Genomic DNA, 27,614 nt, shown 5'->3' on the forward strand with positions numbered 1-27,614 from the left:
TCCATATACGGTTCTTGGAAAAGTTGAAATATTGTTCCAACGTTCTTGCTATTGCAATGCAGTAATTTTAGAAAAGGGGGTGGAAGATAGTAAGGGGTTTCTAGGGGCATCCATGTACAAAGAAACAATTCATGCTCCAAAAATATCTCTGGGGGATCCAGTCAGAAGCATTACACAACACAGCTAAGTAGTACAGCTGATCAGAATCAATTTATTTAGTTTTTTGTTTATCGATTAATTGAGTGATTGAATTTCTATGCCACCCATCTCACTAATACAGTGACTCTGTATTAGTTATTTGATAACATACATTTTTTAGTTGACAATTGCTTGGACTATTGTGAGCTTTTGCAAACTTCTAATAAGCTTTGCTCTTGAGCACCCTGTCTGTTAATCACTACATATGCAAGTGGATAAAGGCTGACAGGCAAGGCACTGAATCCTTTGGACAGCAAAAGGACACAGCCTATCAAGTCAGCCCTATACACCTAGGACACAGAAACTGGGTAGGGACTGACCAGCAGGGTATTTAGTAAGAATCTCTCATGGCAATGCAGCAGCTCAAAAAACACAACTTACAAAAATGTAAGTCATTTTTTTAAAATGACTTTTTTTTAACGAGCATATTGGTGCTTTACAACTATTTGATTCAAACTCATTTTTAGATGTAGATATCCGGAGTGCTTTGCAACACAAATATAAAAGAGTGGGGCTTGCATGGTGCCACCATAACAAATGTTAGCATTATCGTGGAAACAAATGTTAAATGTTTTCAAAATTATTTGATTGTAAGAACGGTGCAAAACTAAGGTAAACCTATTCCTTGCCAAACTAAATGCACCAAATTAAGAATGTTTTGAGTATGGCTTGTTCTACCACTGAAAGTAGCATATCACACCCCCACATATAGGGTCTTACCTAAATATCCAGGGTTGTAGTATATAATGGAAACTGTCCTAGCAGACTGTTCTCTTTTATGGTCATAAGATTTCATAAGCTTTGGTACTGAACAGATGAGGACACTTTATTTAGTAAATTTAAAGGCAGTCTATCTTATAGGGGACTAGGGGAGACATGATAGCAGTGTTCCAATATCTCAGGAGTTGCCACAAAGGAGAGGGAGTCAAACTATTCTCCAGAGCACCTGAAGGCAAGACAAGAAGCAATGGGTGGAAACTAATCAAGGAGAGAAGCTACTTAGAACTAAGGAGAAATTTCCTGACAGAACAATCAATAAGTGGAACAACTTGTCTGCAGAAGTTGTGAATGCTCCAACACTGAAAATTTTTAAGAAGATATTGGATAACCATTTGTCTGAAGTGGTGTAGGGTTTTCTGTCTGGGCAGGGGGTTGGACTAGAAGACCTCCAAGGTCCCTTCCAACTCTATTCTATTCTATTCTATATATGACTAAGGAGCTCACAATTACAACAAGAAAAAAAACGAATTGTTTTTTAAATGATCTAAAATGACAAAAAAAATCTCAGCATACAACTATTTTTATTCAATCTCCCCAAAGTTGTTTGAAATTTTGAGCCACATAGTTTAACCTATTTTTGTCTGTCTATCTATCCCAAAAACCCTGATCAAGAGCCAAAGTTCTAGAGATAAAACATTTGCTTTGTTTTAATGATCTTTTTCCCTTTAGTCTTTCATAGAAATCCCATCAGGCTCTTACAAAACTTAGTATTCCACAGAACAGTGCCCGGGAAGCTAACTATTTTAATAATAAATTGTTAATAAAAATTATGAATAATAGCATATTGGGTTTGGGTTGGAAGGGAGAGGTTGAAGTTTGAGTTCAGGAACTGAGAAATGGGTTTTTGCACAAGGTTCCATCAATGAGCTTTCGCACAGCCCTACACAATGTCAGTGTTTCACAACAGCAATATAGTAACTTCAGTTGTTATTGGAGATTAATGCAATTGGCCAGATGACAGAAGCAATAGCATAGAGTCAAAGAGATGAGGCAACCATTTGAGAGTGATGCAAAGACCTTGCATGAAGGTGACCTGATATAAAACGTGGTTTTTTTCCTGTCTGGACAAATTCTCACTATGATTTCTCATCTTTGCGGGATTGCAGTAAATCCCTTCATAAGTACAAGGGGGTGGGGGGAGGTCAGAAATCTAATTTCCCAATGCACCAACTCTAGGAAAGTCTTAGAATGCTGAGATTCTTTATGAAATTACATGCTACCTGCCCTAGATTCTCAATATATTTTTAAAAATCCATTTTTCCAGCTTCTTTTCAAAACTAAATCACACTAAGGGCAACAATGAAAATAGTCCTTTCTAGATTCCTGATCCCAGGAAATCATAATCCTGCATAGGAAGCACAAACAGTCCAGTTTGTTGGTTCTCAACATGCCCATATATTTCCTATGGCACATTTCTGTGGTGCCAGAGTCTTCTATGATACCGTTTAAATTAATAAATAGTGCAAAAGATAAAATACTTCCAGCTAAAAGCAACTATGAGGCAGCCATAGAGGTACATGAAGCTGAGGCAGCCATGAGCAAAAAGGAAAAAAAAAAGATTTGGGATTTCTGGTCTATATAGCAGCAGGTCTTTAGGTACATATGACAGATTGAATTAAAACTCTGGAATCTTAACTGATCTAAATTAGAGGAGGGGATCAAATCAAGAGGAGAATGTTCTACATTGTGCAACTTTTCGAGAACCGTGATGGCGCAGTGGTTAGAATGCAGTATTGCAGGCCAAACTCTGCCGACTGCCAGGAGTTCAATCCTGACCAGCTCAAAGCTGACTCGGTTTCCATCCTTTTGAGGTCGGTAAAATGAGAACCCAGATTGCTGGGGGCAATATACTGACTCTGTAAACAACCTTGGAAAGGGCTGTAAAGCTCTGTGAAGCGGTATATAAGGCTAATGCTATTATGAGGCAAAGGGAAGTCTTGTAGAAACAGTTAGGCTTTGTGAAGGTGTCTTACTGACCAAAACTTCAGGGTCCCTTACTGCGTCTGGTGGCTAAAGTTCCTGCTTGTTTGTCTTTTCAACTGTGGAGAGAGAATGTCAGTAACTTAGCAAACATTGCATCTCTCAGAGAAAGAGCAGACTAGTGATCAAGGCCACCGAGAGATTGCATTAAAACTGAGATATTGTTTAACAAAATTCTTGAGCTTTCACCTTTCAGTGCAACTAACCAGGTAAACCTCAGAGAGATTTTGCTGATACAACCACCAGCTATCTTTCATGCAATGAACATAATGGTTCCATTTAAAAAACTTTTCTCTGAACTGCATCAGAATTGCATTTTCCCCAGGACACAGTGTAGCTGTGTGACATACCCTTTGTTAACATGCAGGCTTTTGCACAATCATCAAAAGCCACAATAAGGTTGGCAGTATATTAAACTACAGACAGCATGAGCAGATCATTGAGTTAAAAAAAATATGAATTAAAAAAAGGACAATTATAGAAACTTTGAGGAATGAATGATGTTATTCTTAAGCCTATACATATGACATCTGCTTAGGAATAACACTGTCCTTAATACACCTAAATGCATAAACAAACATACTATCCTAAATGAGGAAGGCCCTCCAAACTATTCCACCCAAACTACCCAAATTACCTGAAAATAATTGATAAAAACTCATCTGAATTTCTATTGACTTCTTAGAATGCTCATTTTTCACACAAATGAGGTCAGATATCAAACACCAACAGGATTTACACTCAAATGTTGCTTATCCAATAAACAATCATTGGCTGATGCAGTTACTAAGGCATAAACGTGGCTTGCAACCACAATAGCTGAGAGCTTTTTCTTACAGCCAAATTCAAGTACCACCCATGAGTTCTTGACTAACTGAAAAGTGTGCTAGCATAAATTGCATTGTCCCCATTGTCAATTCCAGCTCTGCTGCAGCAATGAAAATGGCAACTGATGTTTATGTACTTATTATGAGCCAACTTAAGGAAAGGGAGTGGTGGATTTCCCTGGCTTGGTTTCTCCTCCTACCCAGTTTTCCTACAACCACCAATCCTTAACATAGGGTTGGATGAATTAAGATAGATTAGAATGGTGGGTTTAGTCACCTACAAAATTGCCTAACTAATGGGGGAAATGGGGAGGCGCTTTCCAAATGTTACAGTCAGCATGCCTGTAACTTGTCATTCAGGTTCACTTGAGAGGTGATAAGTGTACAGAGTAAAATGAGAGTGAGTTCTATTACTATTCTTATTCAATGCAGCCACTCTTCTTCTGTGACCTGTCAGTTGGGCTATTATTGAACATGGACCTTTTACACAATACCACCAAACTCATGTTAGAGCCCAGCAGGTACGTAAAAGGCACAGGGAGGAGGGCTTATGAGCAAGTGAGTTCCAGCTTTCATGTTAGTGCAGATAATGAGTGTCCTAGGAGCCCTGCTCTGACTTCATTATCTGTGCCTCCTTGATATAGCCAGTAGGCTATCATGGAAGACATGCACATCAAAGCAAACTTTACAGTACTGGTTCTCAACCTGTGGTCTGCGGACCAGAGGTGGGTTTCAGCAGGTTCTGACCAATTCTGGAGAACCGGTAGCAGAAATTTTGAATAGTTTGGAGAACCGGTAGTAAAAATTCTGACTGGTCCCGCTTCCATCTATTCTCTGCCTCCCAAGTCCCAGCTAATCAGGAGGAAATGAGAATTTTGCAGTAACCTTCCCCTGGATTGGGGAGGGAATGGAGATTTTACAATATCCTTCCCATGCCACGCCCACCAAGCCATGCCACGCCCACCAAGCCACATCCACAGAACCGGTAGTAAAAAAAAATTGAAACCCACCACTGTTGCGGACCCCCCTGGGTGGCTACGATGTCACAGGGATGTCCACGAAGGTTTAAAGAAATCTTAAGATTTAAATCTTGAACTAAATCTTGGTGGTCCATGACCACAAAAGGTATTTAAAAGGGGTCCAGGGTGATGAAAAGGTTGAGAGAACCACTGCTTTACACTATTATAATTGGCCTGCCAAAGCTGAAAAGGAAGAGGTGAAATGGTGCTCCTTCTCATCAAAGATAACATGTTATAATGGCACCCAGAGTCAAAAAATAGAATAGAATAGAATAGAATAGAATAGAATAGAATAGAATAGAATAGAATAGAATAGAATAGAATAGAATAGAATAGAATAGAATAGAATTTTTTATTGACCAAGTGTGATTGGACACGAAAGGAATTTGTCTTGGTGCATATGCTCTCAGTGTACATAAAAGAAAAGATCAAGAATTCTAAGGTACAACACTTAGTGATAATCATAGGGTACAAATAAGCAATCTGGAACCAAAGTTTTCTTGAATGCACATAGATACACTCAGGACTGCAATCCTCCCTAGGAGTAAGTTCCTACTGAATTCAATGGGGTCTCCTTTTAAATGATGAAAGCCAAATCTGGCCCTAGGTTCTGCCTCAATTTACCTTCCCAATAAGCAACTGAATCAGAAGATCATTTAAAAGCTGTTTATATTAGGGTACCGGTACCCTGATAAAATGAGATCTCTCTGTGAAAAAGGAAGCGAGAATCCCGAGCCCCGTGTTTCTCTCCTTTTTATAGTTAACACAACAAAGAAAATGCAAGAGGGAAGTTGATTAGACAGGGTAAAAGTAACATCCTCTTTGCATAGGCAATCAGTTACATGTAGTCAAACATGTTACATATTTGCATCCCATAATATCACACATGTTCATTAAAATGAGGTCTGAGGTCAGAAGGGGTGTAATTGTAAGGGAAAAGGTTCTTTGAGTTCACAAAAGAGATCAACCAGACCCCAATTTGTACTAACAAACATTTTTTTCTTATGTGGTGCTAGTCTCCAGCTTGTTTATCAGTTTAGGACTATTAAATGCTAATAAACCTGAACATCATTCGAAAAGAGGGAAAATAAATCAAATTAAAATACAAAGTAACTCTATTAGCTAACAAACCACAAAGCCCAGGTCATTTGCCCCTCAATGGTCTTTAGGACTTGGCGCTAAGGGAGGCCATTTCTGCGTAGTCATCCATGAGGAATTTTCCAAGCCCAAAAGAAAACAATATTTTGCATAACATTTGTGCGCACATTGAGAATAAATGAAGGCAATTTAAATAAACACATCAGGCAGCTTAGGCTTAGCCCAGTTGGGTAAAAACAAAAAGGTAACACCAACTCCTGTCCCCCATCTTGGCCAGGTACAAGATATTTCCAAGTCCCTGCCTTTTCCCAGGTCTTGGACTTAGACTGAAGTTAGCAGAAGCAGCCCTTGGTAAAGAATAGAATAGATTTTTTTATTGGCCAAGTATAATTGGACACACAAGGAATTTGTCTTGGTGCATATGCTCTCAGTGTACATAAAAGAAAAGATACCTTCATCAAGGTACAACATTTACAAAGAATACAGCTTCAAAGGGAGAACTTTCTGGCTATGAATACCCCTTTGCAAAACCTTGTTTCTTTCGTCATATGCAAGCGTTGCAAAATGTATTGCACTTGAGCACACAGGGCAGTTGTTTGTGCACCTATTATATCGTGGGTGGGTGTGGTGGGAGGGAAGTAGGCAGGCAAGCGAACACACACACGCGCACTTCTTATTGGACCAACCTTATCACCCTTCAGAGCCAATCAAAACTGCTGAGGAGTTCCATGTGCCAACCAGCTTGAAGTGGAGGAAGAGGGAAAGAAAATTCGGGGAAGAGTTAACTAGCAGTTAACTTGCCTGAAAGGTATAAAAAGTTTCCACGCGGCAGAATTCGCCCCGTTTGGCTGAAGCCACCTCATCCATTCACAAGAGCTTCTGGGAGAGGCGGTGAAGATCCACCGAAACGGTACGTGCAAAGGTGTTGATGAGGGTTCTTGGGAAACTAGGGAAGAGGGAAAGCTTTTTTGTTGTTGGTAAGTGAGAAAAAAAGACTGGGTCTCCGGAGATGCTCCTTCTCGGCTTAAAACGGAGCCTCCCGCTCTTATTGAAGGGTACAGTAGCTCCCTATAGCCCATTGATCGAGAAAGATGCGGGTCACTTCAATAATTGCTCCGCGCATTTCTACCTAAATTGCATAGAAGTTAAAGCCTCCAGTCCCTCAGAAAGCTAAGTCCAGGACGAGAGAGCAGGTCTTCATCTCCAAGCGTTGTGTAATTGTGTAACTGCAGTTCGTTACACAATTGCAGAGGCTTTTGGTCTTCCTATTCAAAAGCAAGCCGCGGCTTTGCCCTTTAGAACCCAACTCGTCTTTTTGCGTCTGAAATGGTTTGCCTCTCCCGTATACACTCTCCCTTTCTCTTCCTAAATCTTCACTCGAGGGATTTCACGGCTCGTAAAGCCGCTAATGAAATGTCTCCCTATCCAGAATAAGGATATACTACAGTCCCGGATCCCTCAAAATCATTAACAAGATTGAGCGTCTGCTCCAATTGTGCAAGAAGTTAAGACCTAATAAAAGCTGCCTAGATCTTTGCCACGTCAGCAATAGACGGATCACCAAGTAAAAATGAACAGAATGTAAGACAGAAGAATGGGTCTAGGAACGTCTATGGAGCGTGTGGGGGCAGAGGGCTGAGGTGTAGTTAATAATTTTTTGGGGGGGCTTTTAACGTGGTAAATTGGAGGGACCGATTTGTGGCTCTCCAGATATATCCCAGCATCTCTGCTATTAACCATGGAGCAACAGGAGCGAGAAGACTGGTCCTTCATTGTAATGATAAGCAATCTTGATGAAATGATGACACACTTGGAATTTGGAGAATTTATTTATTGGACTTTTAAAAACTTGTGATCACTCTTCCACATATCATGAAAAAGGATGTATAAGCTCTAAGGCAGCGGTTCTCAACCTGTGGGTTGGGACCCCGTTGGGGGTCGAATGATGATTTGCCAGGGGTCGCCTAAGACCATCGGAAATATGGGAAGTATACTTGCGAGTCGAAGAATTGCACTCCAATGGTTGACTCCACAAGCCAGCTGCAGGCTCTTCAAATCGCTAGCCGAATTTGGCTTCAGGTGCGATGAATTTAAAAAGAGAGAAATCTTTGCTCTGATGTCTCCCTCTCAAGCCAGCTGCAATCACTCCCAATCGCTAGCCTAATCTGGCTTCAGGCGCAATAAACTTAATAGGGGAGGATTCTCCGCTTTAATGCCTCTGTCCTCAAGGCAATTGCAAGCAGTTCAGATCGCTAGCCAATACGGCTTCAGGCGCGATCAATTCAAAACGAAAATAATTTTATGGTTGGGGTCGCCACATTGTGGGGAATTGTATTAAAGGGGTCGCCACATCGTGGGGAATTGTATTAAAGGGGTTGCAGCACTATAAAGGTTGAGAACCACTGCTCTAAGGCTTATACATCGCTCTAAGGCTAAGCAATGACAGCCAGTCCCCAAAGAGCCATTTACCCAAAGGCGAACTGGTGGAGCTGTTCCCCAGTAAGCATACATTTAAATCCCTCAGTGAGTAATATGTTACCCTTCAGGTATTGTCAGATTGCGGCTGCCATCAGTCTTTCCTATAACCGTGCTATCTTGGACTTATGAGAATTAAGAGTTTGGCAGCATTCGGGGAATCGCGTGTTGCCCAACTGTGCTCCAAGCAAGGTGGTTGTAGAGTAGGTTTGAAAGAATGCTTAAGATGTGGCTTAATGTTCATCCGAGATTTCAGGCAAACATTCGTTAAGGCTATGATACATGCCTTCTTAAGTCAAGGACTGCAAAATCTATTGGGAAAGCTGATTTACTATCGGATAAGAAAATCCTATTATCTTCTATACACAAAGAAGATTCTTAGTTCTTACTTTGTGCCAAAATCAGAATAGTGGCCATGTGTGTTTTGATATGCCAGGAGGACAATGAAAAGCCATTAAAAGAGCCGTCTTTGGTTAGACCAGGAACACAGCTAGGCTTCCCATGGCTGTATCAGGACTACTTCTCTCCCAATGGTGTCCATCAGGGACATGGACTTTTAAAGATTCTATTTTATTTATTTATATATTGCTGGCATGATGCTATCTTTTTCTCTACTACTTCTAAGAGGCCTGGTGGCACAGTGGTTAGAATGCAGTACTGCAGGTTAATTCTGCCGACTGCCAGCAGCTCGATCCAGACTCAGGTTGACTCAGGTTGACTCAGCTTTCCATCCTTCCGAGGTGGGTAAAATGAGGATCCAGATTATTGGGGCCAAAATGCTGACTCTGTAAACTGCTTAAAGAGGGTTGTAAAGCATTATGAAGAGGTATACTGTATAAATTCTATTACTGTTGCTATTTATTATACAAATACTGAGAAACTTTAATAACTGGGAAAAAAGTATTGCTCCACTTGTTATCTTCAAATACCAATCCATACTTTGGAAAAGGGTATGGCAGTTATTATTCAATGAAGAGCCTGAAGAGACTTTAAAGATAAACCAGTCTTTTCTATCTATTAAAACGGCCCTCTGCCTCTGTCCACACTAAGTTTCAAGCCAGTCCACATCTTCTCTTATTATTTTCTTTAATTCATTATTGTAGTTGACTGCTTTCACTGAGGAAGATTGAAATGACTGTTGGCAGAAGGCATATTTTCTTTCTATCACTCACTGTTTTAAATCATATGATGTTTCTCTACATTGACTGATTTTTAAAAATCTATGTATTAGGTAGGAATACTTGAATACATTTTGCTTATTTTTAAAGTAGTGTTCATTACTTGATAATGCAGTTGGTATTTTGAAAAGCTTCCTAGGGCAAGAACTTCAGAGGGATTGTAGTTCAGATTTAAATAACAATACCTTTTCTTAAATATCCGAATTATATTTGATGGCAATGGCTTGTTCTATTTCTAGGTGTCATCAACTTCGTTGGTATTTTCATAGCTAGTGGGCCTTATCAAAAAGAATTGGCATGGTTTTTTTCCCCTAATTTTTAAAAATTATTTTAGAGGTCCTGGCAATAAGGACATTGTTTAGCATCTGCTAATATCCCAAACAACACTGTAGACATTTGAGACTCTTTTCCACAACATTTTGAAGTCATTGCTCTCTTAAGTCAAAATTGTGATAGCATTAGAAGGACAGATGAGTGCATACATGCAACCTACAAAAGCATCTTTCTGTAGTATTGAATCTCCTGGCTGCAGCGTTTATCCAGGTGGCTGTGGAAAAAACTGAGATCCATTTGTGACTGAGCTGCATGGAAGCTGTAGTTCAAAGGATAAATATATAGATGATTACAGAACTGGAATGTTGGATTTCAAAATGCAATAACAATTGTACCTAGACTTATATACCGTTTTACGATGCTTTACAGCCCTCTCTAAGCAGTTTACAGAGTCAGCATATTGCCCCCAACAATCTGGGTCATCAGTTTACCCACCTTGGAAGGATGGAAGGCTGAGTCAACCTTGAGCCTGGGGTGAAATTTGAACTGCCAAATTGCAGGCAGCAGAAGTAGCCTGCAGTACTGCACTCTAACCACTGCACCACCATGGCTCATTAATTCTTTTATTGTCTGGGAAAGTCTTGTGGAAAGTGCCGGCAATAATTGGATACTTATTTCTGTGGTAGTTCTAAAGAGTCCCTGGAACACTAAAATTCACCAACGTTAGGTGGCAAGAACTCCTTGGATGCCTGATACTATAGGACTTTTTTGGTGAAAAAAGAATGCATGCATATTGTAACTAGTCCCCCCCCCACAAAGCAATATTGGTCAGTTCTACACAAGCAGAGAGGCAGAAACTTCTGTTTTGCGTGTTCTTTTCCATTATGCAATCCAATACTTATTCGTAATTCTTTTCTTTCAGATAAACTTTACAATCCGGAATCTTCCCCCTCCCACACATATAAATAACTAAATAAAATAAATATTTTTGAGAGCTCCTACTAGTACTAATCGAAAGACAGTATGGAAGCATTCAATCCTTTCTTTCCAAATACTGTGTATATTATTAGTATTATGCTAAGGCAAAGAGGCATACATTGGAGAATTATAGCTGTAATGTGATATTTGGACACTCATATACACCCATCTCCATTGCATTCCATGAGCAAAGCAGTATATCACATCTAGAAGCGGTGAACAGACTGATGGAAGGCTCTTTTTATTGGACTCAGTATCATGCTTGAAATAGTGAGTCCTGTAAAATCAATGGAGCAGGTTATGATCACCAACACTTTGAAGTTGCCTTACTTTTGATGAAATTCATGACTCTTGACCACAGTAACGGTAACAGAGTTGGAAGGGACCTTGGAGGTCATCTAGTCCAACCTCCTGCTCACGCAGGAGACCTGTACCAGGGATTCGAACCGCCAAACTGCTGACCTTTCTGATTGACAAGCTCAGTGTCTTAGCCACTGTACTGTATACTATTCTCTCACTCCCCCACCCCACCTCCTCTTGAAATTTTAGAGCTTTCTACGTGACGGAATGCTGTGCAAAAGGCAACTTTCATCTTTTCACTCTTGCAGGTCTGCAAAAATCTACAAATTTATCTAGTGTCTATTTTAATGTTAAGTTACACTCGCTCTCTCTTCCCATGGAATGGGCACCTATTTATCTATGGCATTACATGCTTTTAAATAGCTAGGAGGGCAGGAGTTGGGCAAGGACATGAGCTCATCCTGTCATATGGCACTTGGGTCTCGAACCCACACATATACACCTTCAAATCAGTGTTGACTCCGAGCAACTGCCAGGACTTGTCCCTGCAGTTTTCTTGACAAGATTTCTCAAAAGTGGTTTGCCATTGCTTCCTTCTTAGAGCTGAGAGTATGTGACTGGCCCAAGATCACTGAGCTGGCTTTGTGCCTCAGGTGGGGCTAGAACTCACAGTCTCCCAGTTTCTAGACAGATGCCTAAACCACCACACCAAACTGTCTCTCATTTAATTGCACTATAGAAGATTTATTTATTTAATTTGTATTTTGCCTTTCATCCAAGAGCTCAGGGAGCCACCATGAATAACACTACTCCCTCCTGTTTTTCACCATCATATCAATCATGTAAGGTACAATTAAAGAAATACTTTATAAACGCACTATAGAAAAATTCTGCTAATCCAAGATTCTTTTTAACCAATATAGCAAATCACTAGATTATTAAACCTGCTTAGTCTGCCTCTAAAGCCCATTTCTTTTGGGTCTAGCAAGTGAAAAGAGTGATCGCTCAAATCCACCTAATGGCTGTACTCAGTGGTTAATTATTCTCCATACAACCAGGTTTTAGACTTAGCAAAACTAAATATTAGCTGTCTATTACCTAGGAACAAAAGTTGGACACACGTCCTAAAAGACTCACAAGAGACTTTGCAAATTGCACATCTATTCCCCCTCCCACCCCCACAAATACACACACACAAACCAGTCCAGACTGCAGCAACCGTAGCTGGAAGGTACAACCTGCTAACCCTCTTCTGACCTCAGTTCTTGGACTTCGATCTGTCATCTGTTATAACATTAACAGAAGACAACCTTTGTGCTATTTCTAATGGGGAATTATTATTTTTCTCCTCTTTTTCTGTAGCTCTAAAATAAAGAGGGAAAAAAGGTTTACATTCCAACTAGGTTGACCGTTCCTGCCCAGATCCTGTTGTCTCTCTGCCAGGGATTTGATTAGGCAAACAGCCCTCTTTACTTTGGATGCTCCTGATATATGTTAAATGCCACCATACTTTTTATAATGCTGCAACAGCAACACCCTTTTCTCACTGTGAAACTTTTAGGCTTGGAAAATACAATTTGTTTGTATGACAAATGGGCCTATTCGGTACCTAGTTACGTCCGTCTCAATTTTTATCCTTCAAAGCTTGTGTGTGTGTGTGTGTGTGTATCACACACCCAAGAAGCCAAAATCTGTTATTTTATTATACTTTTCAAAATAATCAAAACTCATCTTTATCATTTTTTAAAAATGAGGTGTCACCCAGGTTTGCTAAAATTCAAGCCACACGATATAACCCTGAAGGTCCTCTTTTAAAATTGTCTCCAGAATTGCTCAAGTTCAAGCTGCCAAAATGTATTGATTGGTGGTGAGAAACAAAGGGAAATTGTTAGGGTGAAACTGCAATGAGCTTAACATCCACTTGCAAGTGAAAACATGTTTTTTTCCTCTTTTTTTTTTTTTTTTTGCATTTATTTAGTTATTTGATTTAGATAGTCGCCCATCTCACACACGTAACTTGTTACAGCACTTATATTCTGTCAATTTCAAATAACTCCAGGCAATTACTTATTATACTGCCAATTCTAAATCTCAAACCAAAGCTGAACCCTGCAATATTAAAAACAGTTAAGTTTAATGATTAAAACCGTTAAAAGAGTTTTTAAAAAGATGCATTTTAATGTCTTCTTCATATCAAAGATGTTTAGAGATAAACCTTCCTTATTTAGGCCGGCATTCATTTATTCAGATGGAAAAAGCTTTGTACAGTTTTTCTTAGGATCGTATTTTGTGATCACCTGTGGTTTTGGATGCTCTGTTATTCCAGGAAATAGTTGTTGTTTTTTAAATGGTAGAGCTACATTCAAGCAGACGTGCACACAAATACTGTATTTTTCGGAGTATAAGACACACATTAGTTTTTGGGGAGGAAAACAAGAAAAGAAAATCTCTGCCTACCAGCATCCATTGGTATTCATCTGCGTAGTATTCTTGCAGCAAACAGCCTGGTCAGCTTTAGCACGTTATCACAGCCTGATTTAGCACAAACAGCTGATTGGTGGTTGGATCGGCCTCCCAGAATACCTCCAATCAGCTGTTCCAAGCTGTTCGGATCACCAGAACTCATCGCTGCCTCCACGTGTCATGTTTTTGGCCTTCACACACTCTGTTTTAGACCCGTTCAAGGCTGCAGGAATCGCCACAGCACATTGCTTCCAATCGCTGCCTCCGTGTGTTGCGTTTCCGGCCTCCACATGCCCCATTTTTGGCCTCCAGGTGTTGCATTTTTAGCCAGTTCAACACAGTAGGGATATCCACTGCCACCGTCACCGATCCCCACCACCTGGAACCAGCCAAAAATGCGACACACAGAGGCCAAAAATGGGACATGTGGAGGCCAAAAATGGGACACACAGAGGCAGTGATCGATGGCGATGTGCTGTGGCGATCCTTGCAGCCTGGAACAGGTCTAAACATGAGGAGACCAAAAACATGATGTGCAGAGGCCGAAAATGGCCGAAGGGTGGGGGACGATGGGTGGCGGGTCTTCAGCAACACTCAGTATATAAGACTCACCACAATTTTTACCCACTTGTGTGGGGGAAAGTGCATTTTATACTCTATATGTCTGAGTACAGCCATTATCCAAGTGAAAGAAAATAATTACTACAGTCTTGAGTGTCATTCATAGTAGCCAATGGCAGATAATAGAACCACTTAGCTGTTCTTTTAGCAGATTCTGAAACAGGACAGTCGACAGCCTGCTTTAATGATTAACTGACCGCTTACCTACATGAGCCATATAAATGATTCCTACATCTATGTACCTGAAAATCTCTGAACTACACATAAGCACCAAGGGAAGAATTAAAAGCTACCGTATCGTCCAGTAGAAGTAAAAATTCAGGTGTTTTTGTAGGAGTTTTTCCAACCTCCTGTATATATTTTATGAATCCAGACTCTTCCTGTTTTTGGCTACCATAAAGTAACATGGCTCTCCTCCTCCAAGAATTCCTGATAGGCACACTGGCAAATACTGAGGAAGCAGAAGCTGATTAGCCCAAGGGCTTGTTAATAAAGAACACAGAGTCCTCTGTTAGAAGATCCCAATGTTATTTGGAAACAAGGAATCTGATTCTCTGTAGTAGAAAAGGATCTTAGCACTTAGCAATAGCACTTATACACTGCTTCATAGTGTTTTTCAGCCCTCTCTAAGCAGTTTACAGAGTCAACCTATTGCCCCCAACAATCTGGGTCCTCATTTGACCGACCTCAGAAAGATGGAAGGCTGAGTCAACCTTGAGCCGGTTAGGATGTGGGCAGAGTTAACCTGCAATACTGCATTCTAACCACTGCGCCACCATGGCTCTTTTAGGATCACAATCTTGTTGGACATAACGTGCTAAAATTTTGATAGCCAGTGTCAGAAAAATAAAGCAATATGGCTGAGGGCAGGCAGTTTCTTGCATTTCTACAGAAAGCAGCTTCTACAGTGGCAAACTTCAGCGAAGGAACGGGAGAGAGCCACTATGCTATCTGCTGCTGGCAATCTGCCTGCCCTCAGCCATATTGTTTCTTCTCATCATATGGATAATTCATTTCTTCAATGAGGTAATTTTAGGCTGCTTTTAAGACCTTCCTAAGGCAACTTCCAGATGTTTTCTCAAGTAAGTTTGGATGGGGTCCATGGCCATACATGGAAGGGGAAATATCACACAGAGCTTTGCTCTCACCACCATGAATATTTTGATCCCTGCTGTAGATGTCCCCAGCAACTCCCAAGATAAAGCACACAAAGTAGTTAATTGAAAGTGGTGATGAAAATAACCAAGTACATTTTACACCTGAAATGAAAAGCAGAAGGAAATAGAAGAAAAAGGCTCAGCATTTTGAGTTTACCTAGAAGTTCAGTCTACCTGCTTTCAGCTGGCATTTGTTTTAAAGGCAACATTACAATAGAAATAGCAAGAAAAACAACACTATCCAGATTCCAGTCCGAATTAAGGTTTCTGATTCGCATGTGTACATGCGCACACACAAACACACATGTGCACTCACACCTTTCTTTTAAAAAAAATAATAGATTGAATGCAGGAATGATAATGAAAAGCACTTTTACTAACAACAAAAGACCTAAGATATTGCCTATGGAGTTGCACATGATTTTATAACGGAAACCCTCCAAAAATATAGTTTCAATGGGCCCATTAACACATTCTTTTTCTGTTTTTGAGAATATGTATCTCTTTAAACAATACAATTAATGCTGCAAAGAAGCAGTGCCTTGGAACCACAAGAATATGTATTTGTCTCGCTACAGTAGAACTTGGGTCTCATGAGACATTTCGAAATTGGAGAAAGACACAATCGGATCTTGCCCGGTATCCTCCTGATGTGTTTTTCTACAGCTCCAATCCTTTCCAATCGGCTATTGGCAAAAGAGGAGCCTAATCCAACACATCAAGACTTGGAACATCTAATTATTTGCTTCCGTTTCTAAAATGTCTACTATTCCCAGGATAGAGACAAAACACCTTCTGTAAAAGTACTGCTGTTCACATGATTATTCAGTCTCCCTTACCTTGGATGGACTTATAGTTGCTTTGCCCATAAGTTTAGTTTTGCTCTGACTTTGGCATTCACGGTCTATTTTAAAAAAGCATTTTTGGCATCTATGGACAAAAAAGCAATATGGTATGTATGTTATATACATCATCCAGCTCTGGTTCATTAAATACAGGTAAAATCCGCGACTTATAACTATTTGTTTTTGTGACCATTCGAAATTACCACAGAACTGAAAAAAGTGACTTATGACCATTTTTCACATCACCTTTGCAGCATCCACATAGTCATGTGATCAAAAGTCAGATACTCAGCAACTGGCATATATTTATGACAATTGCAAGGTCCCGCAGTCATGCGATCATCTTTGGCAACCTTCTGACAGGCAAAGTGAACAGGGAAGCCAGATTCACTTAACAAACGTGTAACTAACTTAACAACTGCAGTTATTCACTTAGCAACCGTGGTTAAAAAAAGGTCGTAAAATGAGGCAAAGCTCATTTAACAACTACTTGCTTAGCAATGGAAGTTTTGATCTCTGGTCGTAAGTCGAGGACCACCTCTGCATGACACTTAGAGCCCATTATATCATTTTTATCAAGCCAGATGTTAATTAGATTGGAATTACAGAAAGGCAAAATGTCTTAGGCATTAATCTTAGCAAATACAGAAAATAATTGCTCAGTTTGCTGTTCTTATTACCCAGGATGTAAGAAACAGGAAAGGCTGAAAATGTTGGATTTCCCTGATTATGTTTACCTTTTTTTTCTAAATAAGGAATTTGTTTATCTGTAGGTATTTTTATTAGAAGAAAATAATCGTATAAGCTCACCACTTCCCAGCCTCAAAATTATCAGGGTGCCACATATTACTTACATTAGAGATGGTCAGAAGGAGGACCCATTTCTAGAGATGTCAATGCTTCTTGCTTGAAGAATGCAGGACTATGTAGATATTGTTCCAAATTCTGAAGGTCCTGTGTGCGTTAAGCAATAATGCACATTGAGAACATGTCCACATGAGGATTCTAAGCGGCTCCAGACATCTGCTTTCCCATGATGTCAGCAGTGTTGGAAAATTAAGCTGGTTTATCTCCAGCTCAGCCGTGGCTTAGATGAGAATGCTGCGGAACTCATGTTATTCTTACCTGCTTGGGTGGAGATGTTGCTGTTCCATTTCTTTTTTAGCAGGAACTCTTGCTTCATTCCTTCACCTGTTTTTTGGACTGTACAGGGAATCCTCGAATTATGATCGTTCATTCAGAAACCTTTCAAAATTACAAAGGCGCTAAACAAAGGGATTTACCACCTGTTCCTAAAGCTATGGATGCTGCAGTACCCCTGCAATCATGCAAACAAAATTTGGACGCTTATCTACCAGCCCTTATGACAGACCTCAGGGTTGCTCCCACCTGCATCACACCCCACTGGGTCCCTTGGGTCTACCTTCCATCTGGCTGGGTTCCCACACAGGTCTTGGGCTTGCTTCCTGTTCCTCTGGGTCTCACAGTTTTAGTCCCATTCAGGAATAAGAATGGAAAATTTGAGTTCAGTTGGTCCAACTACATACATTTCATTTGGCAGGGTGCCATGGTTGAGTCTGAGTCTATTCCTCACTATCCAGACCTTCACAGCCTCCAAACACTGAGATAAGTGGTAAGATAACATTGATTTTGCCACTTAGTCAGGCTTAGCTTAGATATGTCATCAGCTTAGTGGTCATACGTGACCTCAAAACGACAGATCACCTCATACAGATAGTAAACAAGAGAAAGGAGAGAGCCATGTCCTACGGCACCCCATATATCAAGGAACTCAGGTTCATGGTTTCCTCCCACCAACACTGACTGGGACCAGCTATAAAGAAAGAGGAAAATCACTACAATACAGTACTTCCTATTCTTCATCCCCAAAGGTGGCCCAGGTTTGTGGTCAATTCTATTGAAAACAGCCAAGACATCAAGAACTGGGGTAGTCCTGGTTACTCTATAGATCACCAGAGATGTGCCCGATGCCATCTCTGTATCAGGTTCCTGTCTGAATCCCAACCAAAATGAGTCCAGAGCCCTTTGAAGCTGAAGACATTTTTTTAAATCCACTATTTATTGTTTTTATTGTTGTTGTGATGACCCTGGGTGTGGCACAAAGGCAACACAGCCAGAAAATAAGTACAAGTCCCTTTATCAGCTTCAAACTTTGCCTCCAACATCTCTTTATTCTCTGGTCTGGAGAAAAACTCTTCCACAAACCTGTAAGCAGACAAAACTTCCAACTATAAGTCCCATAGGGCAAGATAAAGTAATTAATCCAGCAGGGCAAGCAAGATAAGAAGTCCAGACTTGGATGTAGCACAGCAATAAATCAAACCAGTTTATCTGTGGAACTCAGATAAAGCAGCTAACACAAACTCAGTGTTTGTTCCCAACAACCATCACTCCCATTTGCCTCCCTTTTAAACTCCAGCTCCAGGTGTATCTTGTGAAGGGAGTCGGGGCCCTCTCCTCCTTTGTAAGCCACGCAACCCACATTGCTCTCTTCTCCGTTCTTCCCTGCTTGCCCTAGGATGAGGAGGGAGTGGGTCTTGGTCTTCATCAGAACCCCCTCTCCTTTGTTTTACCTCTCCCCTGCTCTGCCCAGCCTGACTTTGCCCTTCCCTAGTTTCTTCCACAGCCAACTGGAGCAACTCTCACTCTGTCAGCTGTTCCTCTTCTATCTCACACTCAGACTCGGACAGGGGCATGACAGTTATTTTACTGATTTATAATGGCTGAAAACCTCAGTGTGGGTGAGAATGTGTCCTCTTCTTGTTACACTTAAATACACAAATGCCTTATGCCATTATAATGATGCTGCTGTTGTTAAAATAAAAAAACCATAAGATTATTCAGATATCCAAATAAATTTATCTTAAAACTTTGGAATGGTCTTTTCTTTCAGCCATCATGACCCACCAATTTCCAACCCTCTCTCCGGAGCAGAAAAAGGCACTCTCTGACACAGCTCAGCGGATTGTAGCTACTGGCAAAGGGATCCTAGCTGCAGATGAATCTGTAGGTAAGTGCTATCAAACCATCATTTTTGTTCTTTTCTATCAAGGCTGAAAGGTTAGATTCATTCATTTCAGTCGTGAATGATTCAACTATAAGGGGCGCCATTGTAAATGATGAATGAGGCTCATTTTCAGAGTTGCCTTAGACAAGCCAAGGGAAGACATTCTGAAATGAATTTCACATTGTTTTCTACTCTCTCTCTCTGCTTTTCCTGATCTGTACACTTTCGGACTGCAGGCAAATGATAGAAAATGTGATTTTTTCCAATCAAAAATTGCTAGTATAATCCCAATTTCCCCTAAACCTATAGGAGAGAGAGATTAGCCAATTTTCTATAAATATCGAGAATATTTTCACATGATCTGGAATTTGAAGATTAAATTTCATGCCTGTAATCTGAAGGAGTGTAATAGGTGATACTACCAACTATATTTTAGATGATGGCATTTTATAAATCATTGCTTGTTATTCATGAATGCACACCTTACCATCTTCTGTGGCGCTTTTAAAACTTGTTATAAATAAAAAGACAGATTATAGGTAAAGGTCACCAACACAAAGTTACTGACTTTTAGTGGTCCCCTCTCCATAGGGACAATGGGTAACAGGCTGCAACGTATCAACGTGGAGAATACGGAAGAAAATCGGCGTCAGTTCCGTGATATTCTCTTCTCTTCTGACCCATCCATCAACCAACAGATTGGGGGAGTTATTTTCTTCCATGAGACTCTCTATCAGAAGGACAACACTGGAAAACTCTTCCCAGCTGTCATTAAGGACAAGGGCATAGTGGTTGGAATCAAGGTAAATAGTTTCAAAATCCTTTCCTAGATGTCTCAAAGGTGCCTTTTTCAAAAGGCAACTGGACTGTTTTTTCCTTGAGGAAGAAGAAAACATTTCGCTTCTTGGATGAGAAGCAAAAAAATTTCTTCTTCTTCCTCAAGGGAAAAAAAAGTCCAGTTGCCTTTTGAAAAAAAGCACCTTTGAGGCAACTATGACTTGGATGACAGAGAATCTCCACAGATGTCCTTTTCTAGAGTTAGTTGCTGCAGAAAAATAGAAGCAACCAGCTTTTATTTGGACTTCTATTGTAGTATGGATTGCAGGCCACAGAAAAACAAGGATAGTACAAAGTAAAGGGGGGAGCTGTGTTTTGTTTGAGTTATACAGAGTTTACATGTGCTAAATCATCAGGGTGAAGTTGATCACATACATCCAACATATATTGGTAGTGCCCATGTTTAAACTATCTGTGTGCTTTAGTACATTTTGTGATACATGTGCATTTAATGCTGTGTTAATTATCCACAGCTGGATAAAGGCACAGCTCCATTGGCAGGAACTAACAATGAAACCAGCATTCAAGGTAAGCTTTCTTTTACATCACAGAATTTTCAGAAATATTAGCTAGAATGTTAGATAAAAGGATTGAAGAACAAGGAAAAAAGAACACAGTGCTTTTAAATTGATGAAAAGACTTCTATAAACACTAAAGGCAAGAAAAATATTAACCTTAGGAGAAATGGAACCCTGGATTTGGGAGGCAGGGTTGCGTTTCAGTCCTGAAAACTCAAGAAATGAGGAATCAAAAAAACAGAATTGATGTTCAAATAGGAACACAGTTACATACTTAAGGTAGCAAAAGTAAATATTGCCACGTGCCCCAGGAACAGTGCTTACAAAGTTTTTTTTGGGGGGGGAGAATTCTTGTCTAAAGCTTCCTCAAGACTACAAAATAATTCAACTTTTCTATCTGGTATTCCAAGGTTCCAGAAGGCAGTGGTTTTGTTTACATGGCATTCTTATCCATGGTTAACTCAACCAAGTATTTTTCAATGAAACCAATATACAATATTGGATTTTCATAACGAATAGAGCCATAAACTAACTGCATGGACAGAATTTGCCACATTGAAAAACCCAACTGCTAAAATACGTCTACATTTGCCTTCAGGTCTGGATGGGCTTGCTGAGCGGTGTGCCCAGTATAAGAAAGATGGAGCAGATTTTGGCAAGTGGCGTGCTGTGCTGAAAATTACACATACAACTCCTTCTACCCTTGCCATCCAGGAGAATGCCAATACATTGGCACGCTATGCTAGCATTTGCCAACAGGTATATCTCTTTCCACTTATGACTGTATGACTGTAACTTTGTTGCTGGCAATCCTTATGATTTATATTGATATATTGACCATCATTTGTGTTGTAAATGTTGTACCTTGATGAACGTATCTTTTCTTTTATGTACACTGAGAGCATATGCACCAAGACAAATTCCTTGTGTGTCCAATCACACTTGGCCAATAAAAAATTCTATTCTATTCTATTCTATTCTATTCTATTCTATTCTATTCTATTCTATTCTGTTCTGTTCTATTCTATTCTATTCTATTCTATTCTATTCTATTCTATAATAAGGTCCCCACAAATATTTAGGTGCTTGGGACAGCGGCTTGATAATAAGTATGATTGTGAACGTTCCTAGTTTTAAGCTGGCTAAACTCAAGTACAGCCTCTCTGGATTTCAATTAAACGTGCTCTCTCTGTTTAAACACCAGCATGGCTTAGTTCCTATTGTGGAACCTGAAATCCTGCCTGATGGAGACCATGATCTGCAGCGATGTCAGTATGTGACTGAAAAGGTAAAGAGGTGTTGTTGTTGCTGTTGTTGTTGTTGTTATTATTATTATTATTAATCATTGCATTGTCAGCCAGATAGATGTTCAGACTGGGTTTGGCATTTTAAACTACCTACTGAGTCCTTACCAAGGACCTGGGATAGACAAATCTGGATGTTTGACGGTGTTACAGATATCGTTGCAGGATGGAAGCTGTTAATCCGCCTTCTGCATTTGACATCATCATCATCATTATTAGTCTGGTCCACTTTTCATTCTAAAATTAAATTCCCATGGGTGCAATGGGCTCATCCCCTGGTTACCAGGGTTTAGTCACTTAAAATGTATTTCTAATCTTTAAGGACTTCAAGTCCAAACTGTTTTGTGTCTCTTTTAATATTCATTCTATTCCTAAGTTATATCATTTAAAAAAAATAGGAAAACCATTTAACCTCAACCGTTATGGGTACAAATTAGTGGTTTGTGCAGGCTTATGATTTTATTAGAAATAAATAGGCAAAAATACACACCAACCATGAAAATATATGCCAGTTTTGAAACCTTGGACTAATGCTTTTTGAAGTGAAACGAATAAAGATGAAGATTTGTTTTCTCCATTTTAAAAAAATGTAAAACCAGCGTATGTTACTGAGCCACATCTTCCAACATTTCTTATCCTGAACCATAATGGATGAGGTTTTTATTTATTTTATTTATTTATTTTGTCACAACATCATACAAAAAGATTATATAGCATTATATATTATATATTATATATAGATTATATATTAAAGGAAGTTGCATGCTTGACATCTAGAACAGCACTCCCCAACCTTTGTGGCTTGGCAGCTCGGTGGCGGGGGGACAGGAGAACCGGGCCACATGAGCAGCGGGCCAGCACACACACACATGCACACAGAGCTTGATTGCAAGTTGAGCTGTGCACACATGCTGGCCCACCAATCATGTGGTCCAGTTCTGAATAGGCCACGGTCCAGTAATGGGCCGCGGGTTGGGGACCCCTGATCTAGAGAACCTGATTAGATGTAAGCAAAGTGTAATCAGTGATAATGGGTTGCACTCCTATCATTTTCAGTCAGTGTGAGTGTTAATGAATGACAGAGACTATAGTCCGACACAGAAGGAAAGTACCAGACTGAGGAAGGACAGCCATCTTGAGTAGCCATGGAGACCCTGAAGGAAGCTTATTGGCAAGATTGTTGCTGAATCATCTTATTTGAGGATAAAGACACTCTTATCTGAGAGTTAGCACACTAAAAGAAGTGGGGCTGTAAGCATTTTATAAACACTTCCACCATCACTTTTCTTTGTACCCCAGGTGCTGGCTGCTGTTTATAAGGCCTTGAATGACCACCATGTTTATTTGGAAGGGACACTTCTGAAGCCCAACATGGTGACAGCTGGACAAGCTTGTCCCAAGAAATATACCCCACAAGATGTGGCCATGGCAACAGTTACAGCTCTCCTTCGGACAGTCCCAGCAGCTGTTCCAGGTAATTCTTCAGACCCTGTGATCTGAGCAACAGAACTCGCCTCGATCAATATTTCATTTCAGGTTTTCCTATCTAATTAAGGCTGTTTTAAAATTAATTTGAGCATCCTGAATCAATATTTCTTGATTTGTGAAGGGAAATATGTGGCGTTTTCATGGGAATGTTCTATCCATGGTGAGAATTGATTTTAGGCACACAAAATCTTTTTGCACTCACACTTGCCAGTTGTGCACCCATCTTCAGCCTGCTCAGTTTGTATAGTGGTAGACTGGAAGTCTCCAGCACCTTATCCAGAAGGCCTCTGGGTCTTCACACCTTAGTTTCATCTCATACTTTCAGAGGATGACTAGGTAGCTCCTGCTGTCACCCCTATCTTCCATATCTCACTAGAGTACATTCCCTTCCTTAGGTATGTGAGATAGTCCAGCTTCATTTTAAATTTATTTTTAAAATACTAAATGGCTTAGAATTAGGTTATTTGAAAGTCTCCCTACAAAATGTGGCCTATTAGAGGCAATAAAGACCCATCTTAGGTCAATTAGATCCACGTGTGGTTTTTACTGGGGCAGCCCCATCTTTATTGCATCTTCTCAGTAGAAGCGTTCCTGTCTTCATTTGTGATTACTTTTTTAATAAGCCTGAAAATTTCAGTCCACATTTAAATGATTGTAAGATGCAGCTCCAAAACTTGACATCTTGCTGGGTTTGATTTTATTATGTTTAAATGGGGCCTCTGCTGAAATGGAATGTTTACAGTATAGTGTAGCTTGAATTAATTGTCTTTTATTTTTTTTAATTCTTTAAATTCTTGAAAAATAAATTTTTTTTGGAAAAATATGAATAACTTCTTTGAGAAACTTCCTACCTTGAAAGAGGTATTTAAAAAAATGTTTCAATAAGAAACATTTGAGGAACATAAACAGAAAGTAAAGATGCCCTCGACGTATGACCACAATAGGGACCAAAATTTCTGTTGCTAAGTTAAATGAGTTTTGCCCCACTTTACAACCTTTGTTGCCATAGTTGCTAAGTGAATCACCACAGTTGTAATATTAGTAACATGGTTGTTAAGTGAATCTGGCTTCCCCATTGACTTTGCTTGTCAGAAGGTCTCAAAAAGTGATCACATGGCCCCAGGACACTGCAAGCATCATAAATACAAACCAGTTGCCAAGTTTCCAAATTTTGATCACATGATCACAGGGTTGCTACAACAGTCTAAGTGCAAAAAATGGTCATAAATCACTTTTTTTTCAGTGCCACTGTAACTTTGAATGGTCACTAAATGAATGGTTGTAAGTCAAGGACTACCTGTAATATGGAACTAGCTGACAATCATTTCCTTCTGAGATTTTGGATTTATTAGTCTAATCATATAAAACATCACGATTAATCCAGCACAGTTACTTTAACACTTACGATTTTGAGCCATCAGTATCTTGTAATCTGATTCAAACTGCAGGAATTTGCTTCCTTTCTGGGGGCCAAAGTGAAGAGGAGGCCTCCATTAATCTCAATGCTATCAATCTGTGCCCACTGCCCAAACCTTGGAAACTGACTTTCTCATATGGACGAGCTCTTCAGGCATCAGCACTGGCTGCCTGGTCTGGCAAGCCTGGGAATAAGAAGGCTGCCCAAGAGGCCTTCATGAAACGGGCAAAGGTAAGCCAGTATCCTTAAAAGAACCAGAATCTCAAAGGTGCCAAAACTAAACAACATAATCGGTGTATGTTTCAAACTGAAATATTATTGCTTTCAGCCAAGCTATTTCTAGCATTTTTCACTAACAGAAGCGGGATGGATGCATCTTGCCTCAAATTTCATTTCTTTTTAAATGATCCAGCTATCTGTCACCATACTACTGGATACACCCTTTGGAGGGCATAATTATAAAAGGGGCTCATAATTATAATTGAAAAGTGTGCCCCAAGGATAAAAAAGTTCATCTGTCCCAGGGGTGAAATCCAACGGATTCTGACTGGTTCTGGAGAACCTGTAGTGGAAATTTTGAGTAGTTTGGAGAACCAGGAAATACCACCTCTGGCTGGCCCCATAATGGGGTGGGAATGGAGATTTTGCAATATCCTTCCCCCAGGAGGGGGGAGGGAGGGGGGATTTTGCAGGATCCTTCCCCTGCCACGCCCACCAAGCCACGCCAAAACCGGTAGTAAAAAAAATCTGATTTCACCACTGATCTGTTCTGATTTATCAAGTAAAAATCTAAACATGTCATTAAGTAACCTTCTGCGCATGCGTCAAGATGGCGCGGTGACGATCTTCGCGGTGCGGTCCGCGGCCTTTCCTGGGGGTCTGGGACCGAGAGGGGGGTCTTTTTTAGCCCTCCGGTCCCAGACCCTTCCGGCGGAACATCAGAGGAGGCGTTTGGACTGAGGCCCGCCGAGCCGCGAGCCTCGGAACAGCTGACAGGCTCGGCGGTAGGCTCGGCGGGTTTTTTCCCTCAGCGTCTCCTGGGGCGGTGGTTGTTTGGCGGTGGGCCCGGCGGCCTGGCGGCTCCCCTGGTGGCTCCTTTGACGCTATTCGGTGGCGGCTCTGCCCGGACTCGGCGGCTCTGCTCCAGCGACCCTGCCCTGGCGTCTTGTGTGTCGGTTCAGACCCGGCGTTTTTCGCTGCGGCCTGCCTGGGCCTGCGGGAAGATCGGCGGCCCAGTGGCGGCCCAATGGCGGCTTTGCGGTCCTGTGGCGGGCTTTCCGTAGCTTCGGTGGCCTCGGCGGCCCGGCAGTTCCTCCAGCGTCTCCCCACCTTCCTTGGGGCGGTGGCCGTGGCCGTGGCCGGCGCTGCGGGCCTTTGGGTCTGGCGGCGGTGGCGGCGGTGGCGGCGGCGGCGGCCCCCTCCCCCAGGGGTTAGGGGCCTTTTTTCCAACGGCGCTGGATGGGACTTGGCCGGACTTCTCTCCCTTGGAGCCTGGCGTTTTCCTCGGCTCATCCTTCGGACTTCTGTTGGGGCCTTGCTGGGCCTCTGGCGGGGGTGATGGCCAAGGCGGCTTGGCTTCCGGGTACAGCGGCGATGGCGGCGGATGGCCCCCCCATTCCCAGGGACCGAGGGTTTTCGATCAATGCCTGAGAATGGCTTTTTCCATCAATACCAGAGAGGAGGAGAGACGAGAAGACCGACCGCTGAGTGATAGTGGCGGAGGGTCAGATGTTGCCATCTGGAGGGTTTCGCCCCTCGGAGGAGGACTCGGAGGTGTGGCTGACCCTCTTTTAGATCCTCGGCAGCTCGGCCTAGGACTGTTCAAGATCAGGCCTGGAGCAGGCCTGGAGCAACTGGGTATGGAGTCCCTGACATCAAGGCCCATATGGACTGACTTTAACACCAACTGACTGACTTGATGGAGAATGGCTAGTCATCTGTACCTGGGGCAAGTGGGACCGTTCAGGTTAGAGGGCAGAATAACGGCCCCATGGAGCCCTGGAAGTCCACGGTTCATCTCGCCAGCCAGAGAGCCTAACCTTGCTATAATAACTGCGCTACAATAACACCTTGACATTTTGACCGGCCTGGATGGACTACTGACCGTTTTGTACTTTATTTATTCATGCGAAGATTTTCAACGCGGACCTTCTTGCCCTCGAGACTCCCTCTCTCGCAGGTCTGGCCTCCACATTATCGAGGCACATCTTGAGGACGGGTTTTGGAACCCCGAGAGATGGCATCACGAAATCTAGGAGGCTTAGGGATTTTAATGAACTCTTTAGTCGTTTTTATTGGGGATTTTAAGGGAATTTTAAGGGGAGGGATTTTAAGGGAATTTTAAGGGGAGGATAGGGCGGGTGATGGGGCAGCCCGTCGGGGAAACCAGTTCCAGCGCATGCTCGTGGCGACTATCAAATGGGTTCGGAGGTTAAGGGGGAGTGTGTTCCTTTGTATGAGGTGAGTCCATTTGCACGGTAAGTGGGAGGGGCAGATATGGCGGAAGGGGGATCGCATCGGTTTAGGGGTCACGCGTTCGATGTATACAGGCGATCGCGTGCCCGATCCCCTGACTTCTCCCGTTCCCGGATGGTCAAGATCCTCAGAGCCTGGGCCTTCGTCTGATGTTATGCAACGCACGGTCCGTGTTAAGGCCCCTAATACATGACCTGATTCAGGGGTGCCACGGATATTATAGGCGTTACGGAGACCTGGTTGGGCACTGAAGGGTGTCCCCTGGTTGAGATGTGCCCACGGGTTTCCGTGCATTCCATCAGCCGAGGCCCAGGGTAGGGGTGGGGGTGGCGGTTGTTATTAAAGAGAGTCTAGA

At 41.5% G+C, this 27,614-nt stretch overlaps 1 protein-coding gene across 1 annotated transcript in view; it reads left to right on the forward strand.

Moving 5' to 3' along the window:
• The first annotated feature begins 6,646 nt into the window (after positions 1–6,646).
• The window catches only part of ALDOB (aldolase, fructose-bisphosphate B), a 30,160-nt gene continuing 9,192 nt past the window's right edge, over positions 6,647–27,614 (forward strand). Inside the window, exons 1-8 of the mRNA XM_058170159.1 lie at positions 6,647–6,812; positions 19,107–19,223; positions 19,812–20,023; positions 20,531–20,585; positions 21,174–21,334; positions 21,780–21,863; positions 23,179–23,353; positions 24,816–25,015. Coding sequence (XP_058026142.1) covers positions 19,112–19,223; positions 19,812–20,023; positions 20,531–20,585; positions 21,174–21,334; positions 21,780–21,863; positions 23,179–23,353; positions 24,816–25,015 — 999 coding nt within the window. The 5' untranslated portion in view covers positions 6,647–6,812; positions 19,107–19,111. The remainder of the gene's footprint in view (positions 6,813–19,106; positions 19,224–19,811; positions 20,024–20,530; positions 20,586–21,173; positions 21,335–21,779; positions 21,864–23,178; positions 23,354–24,815; positions 25,016–27,614) is intronic.

Source organism: Ahaetulla prasina, chromosome 2 (assembly GCF_028640845.1).
Source record: "Ahaetulla prasina isolate Xishuangbanna chromosome 2, ASM2864084v1, whole genome shotgun sequence".
Lineage (NCBI taxonomy): Eukaryota > Metazoa > Chordata > Lepidosauria > Squamata > Colubridae > Ahaetulla > Ahaetulla prasina.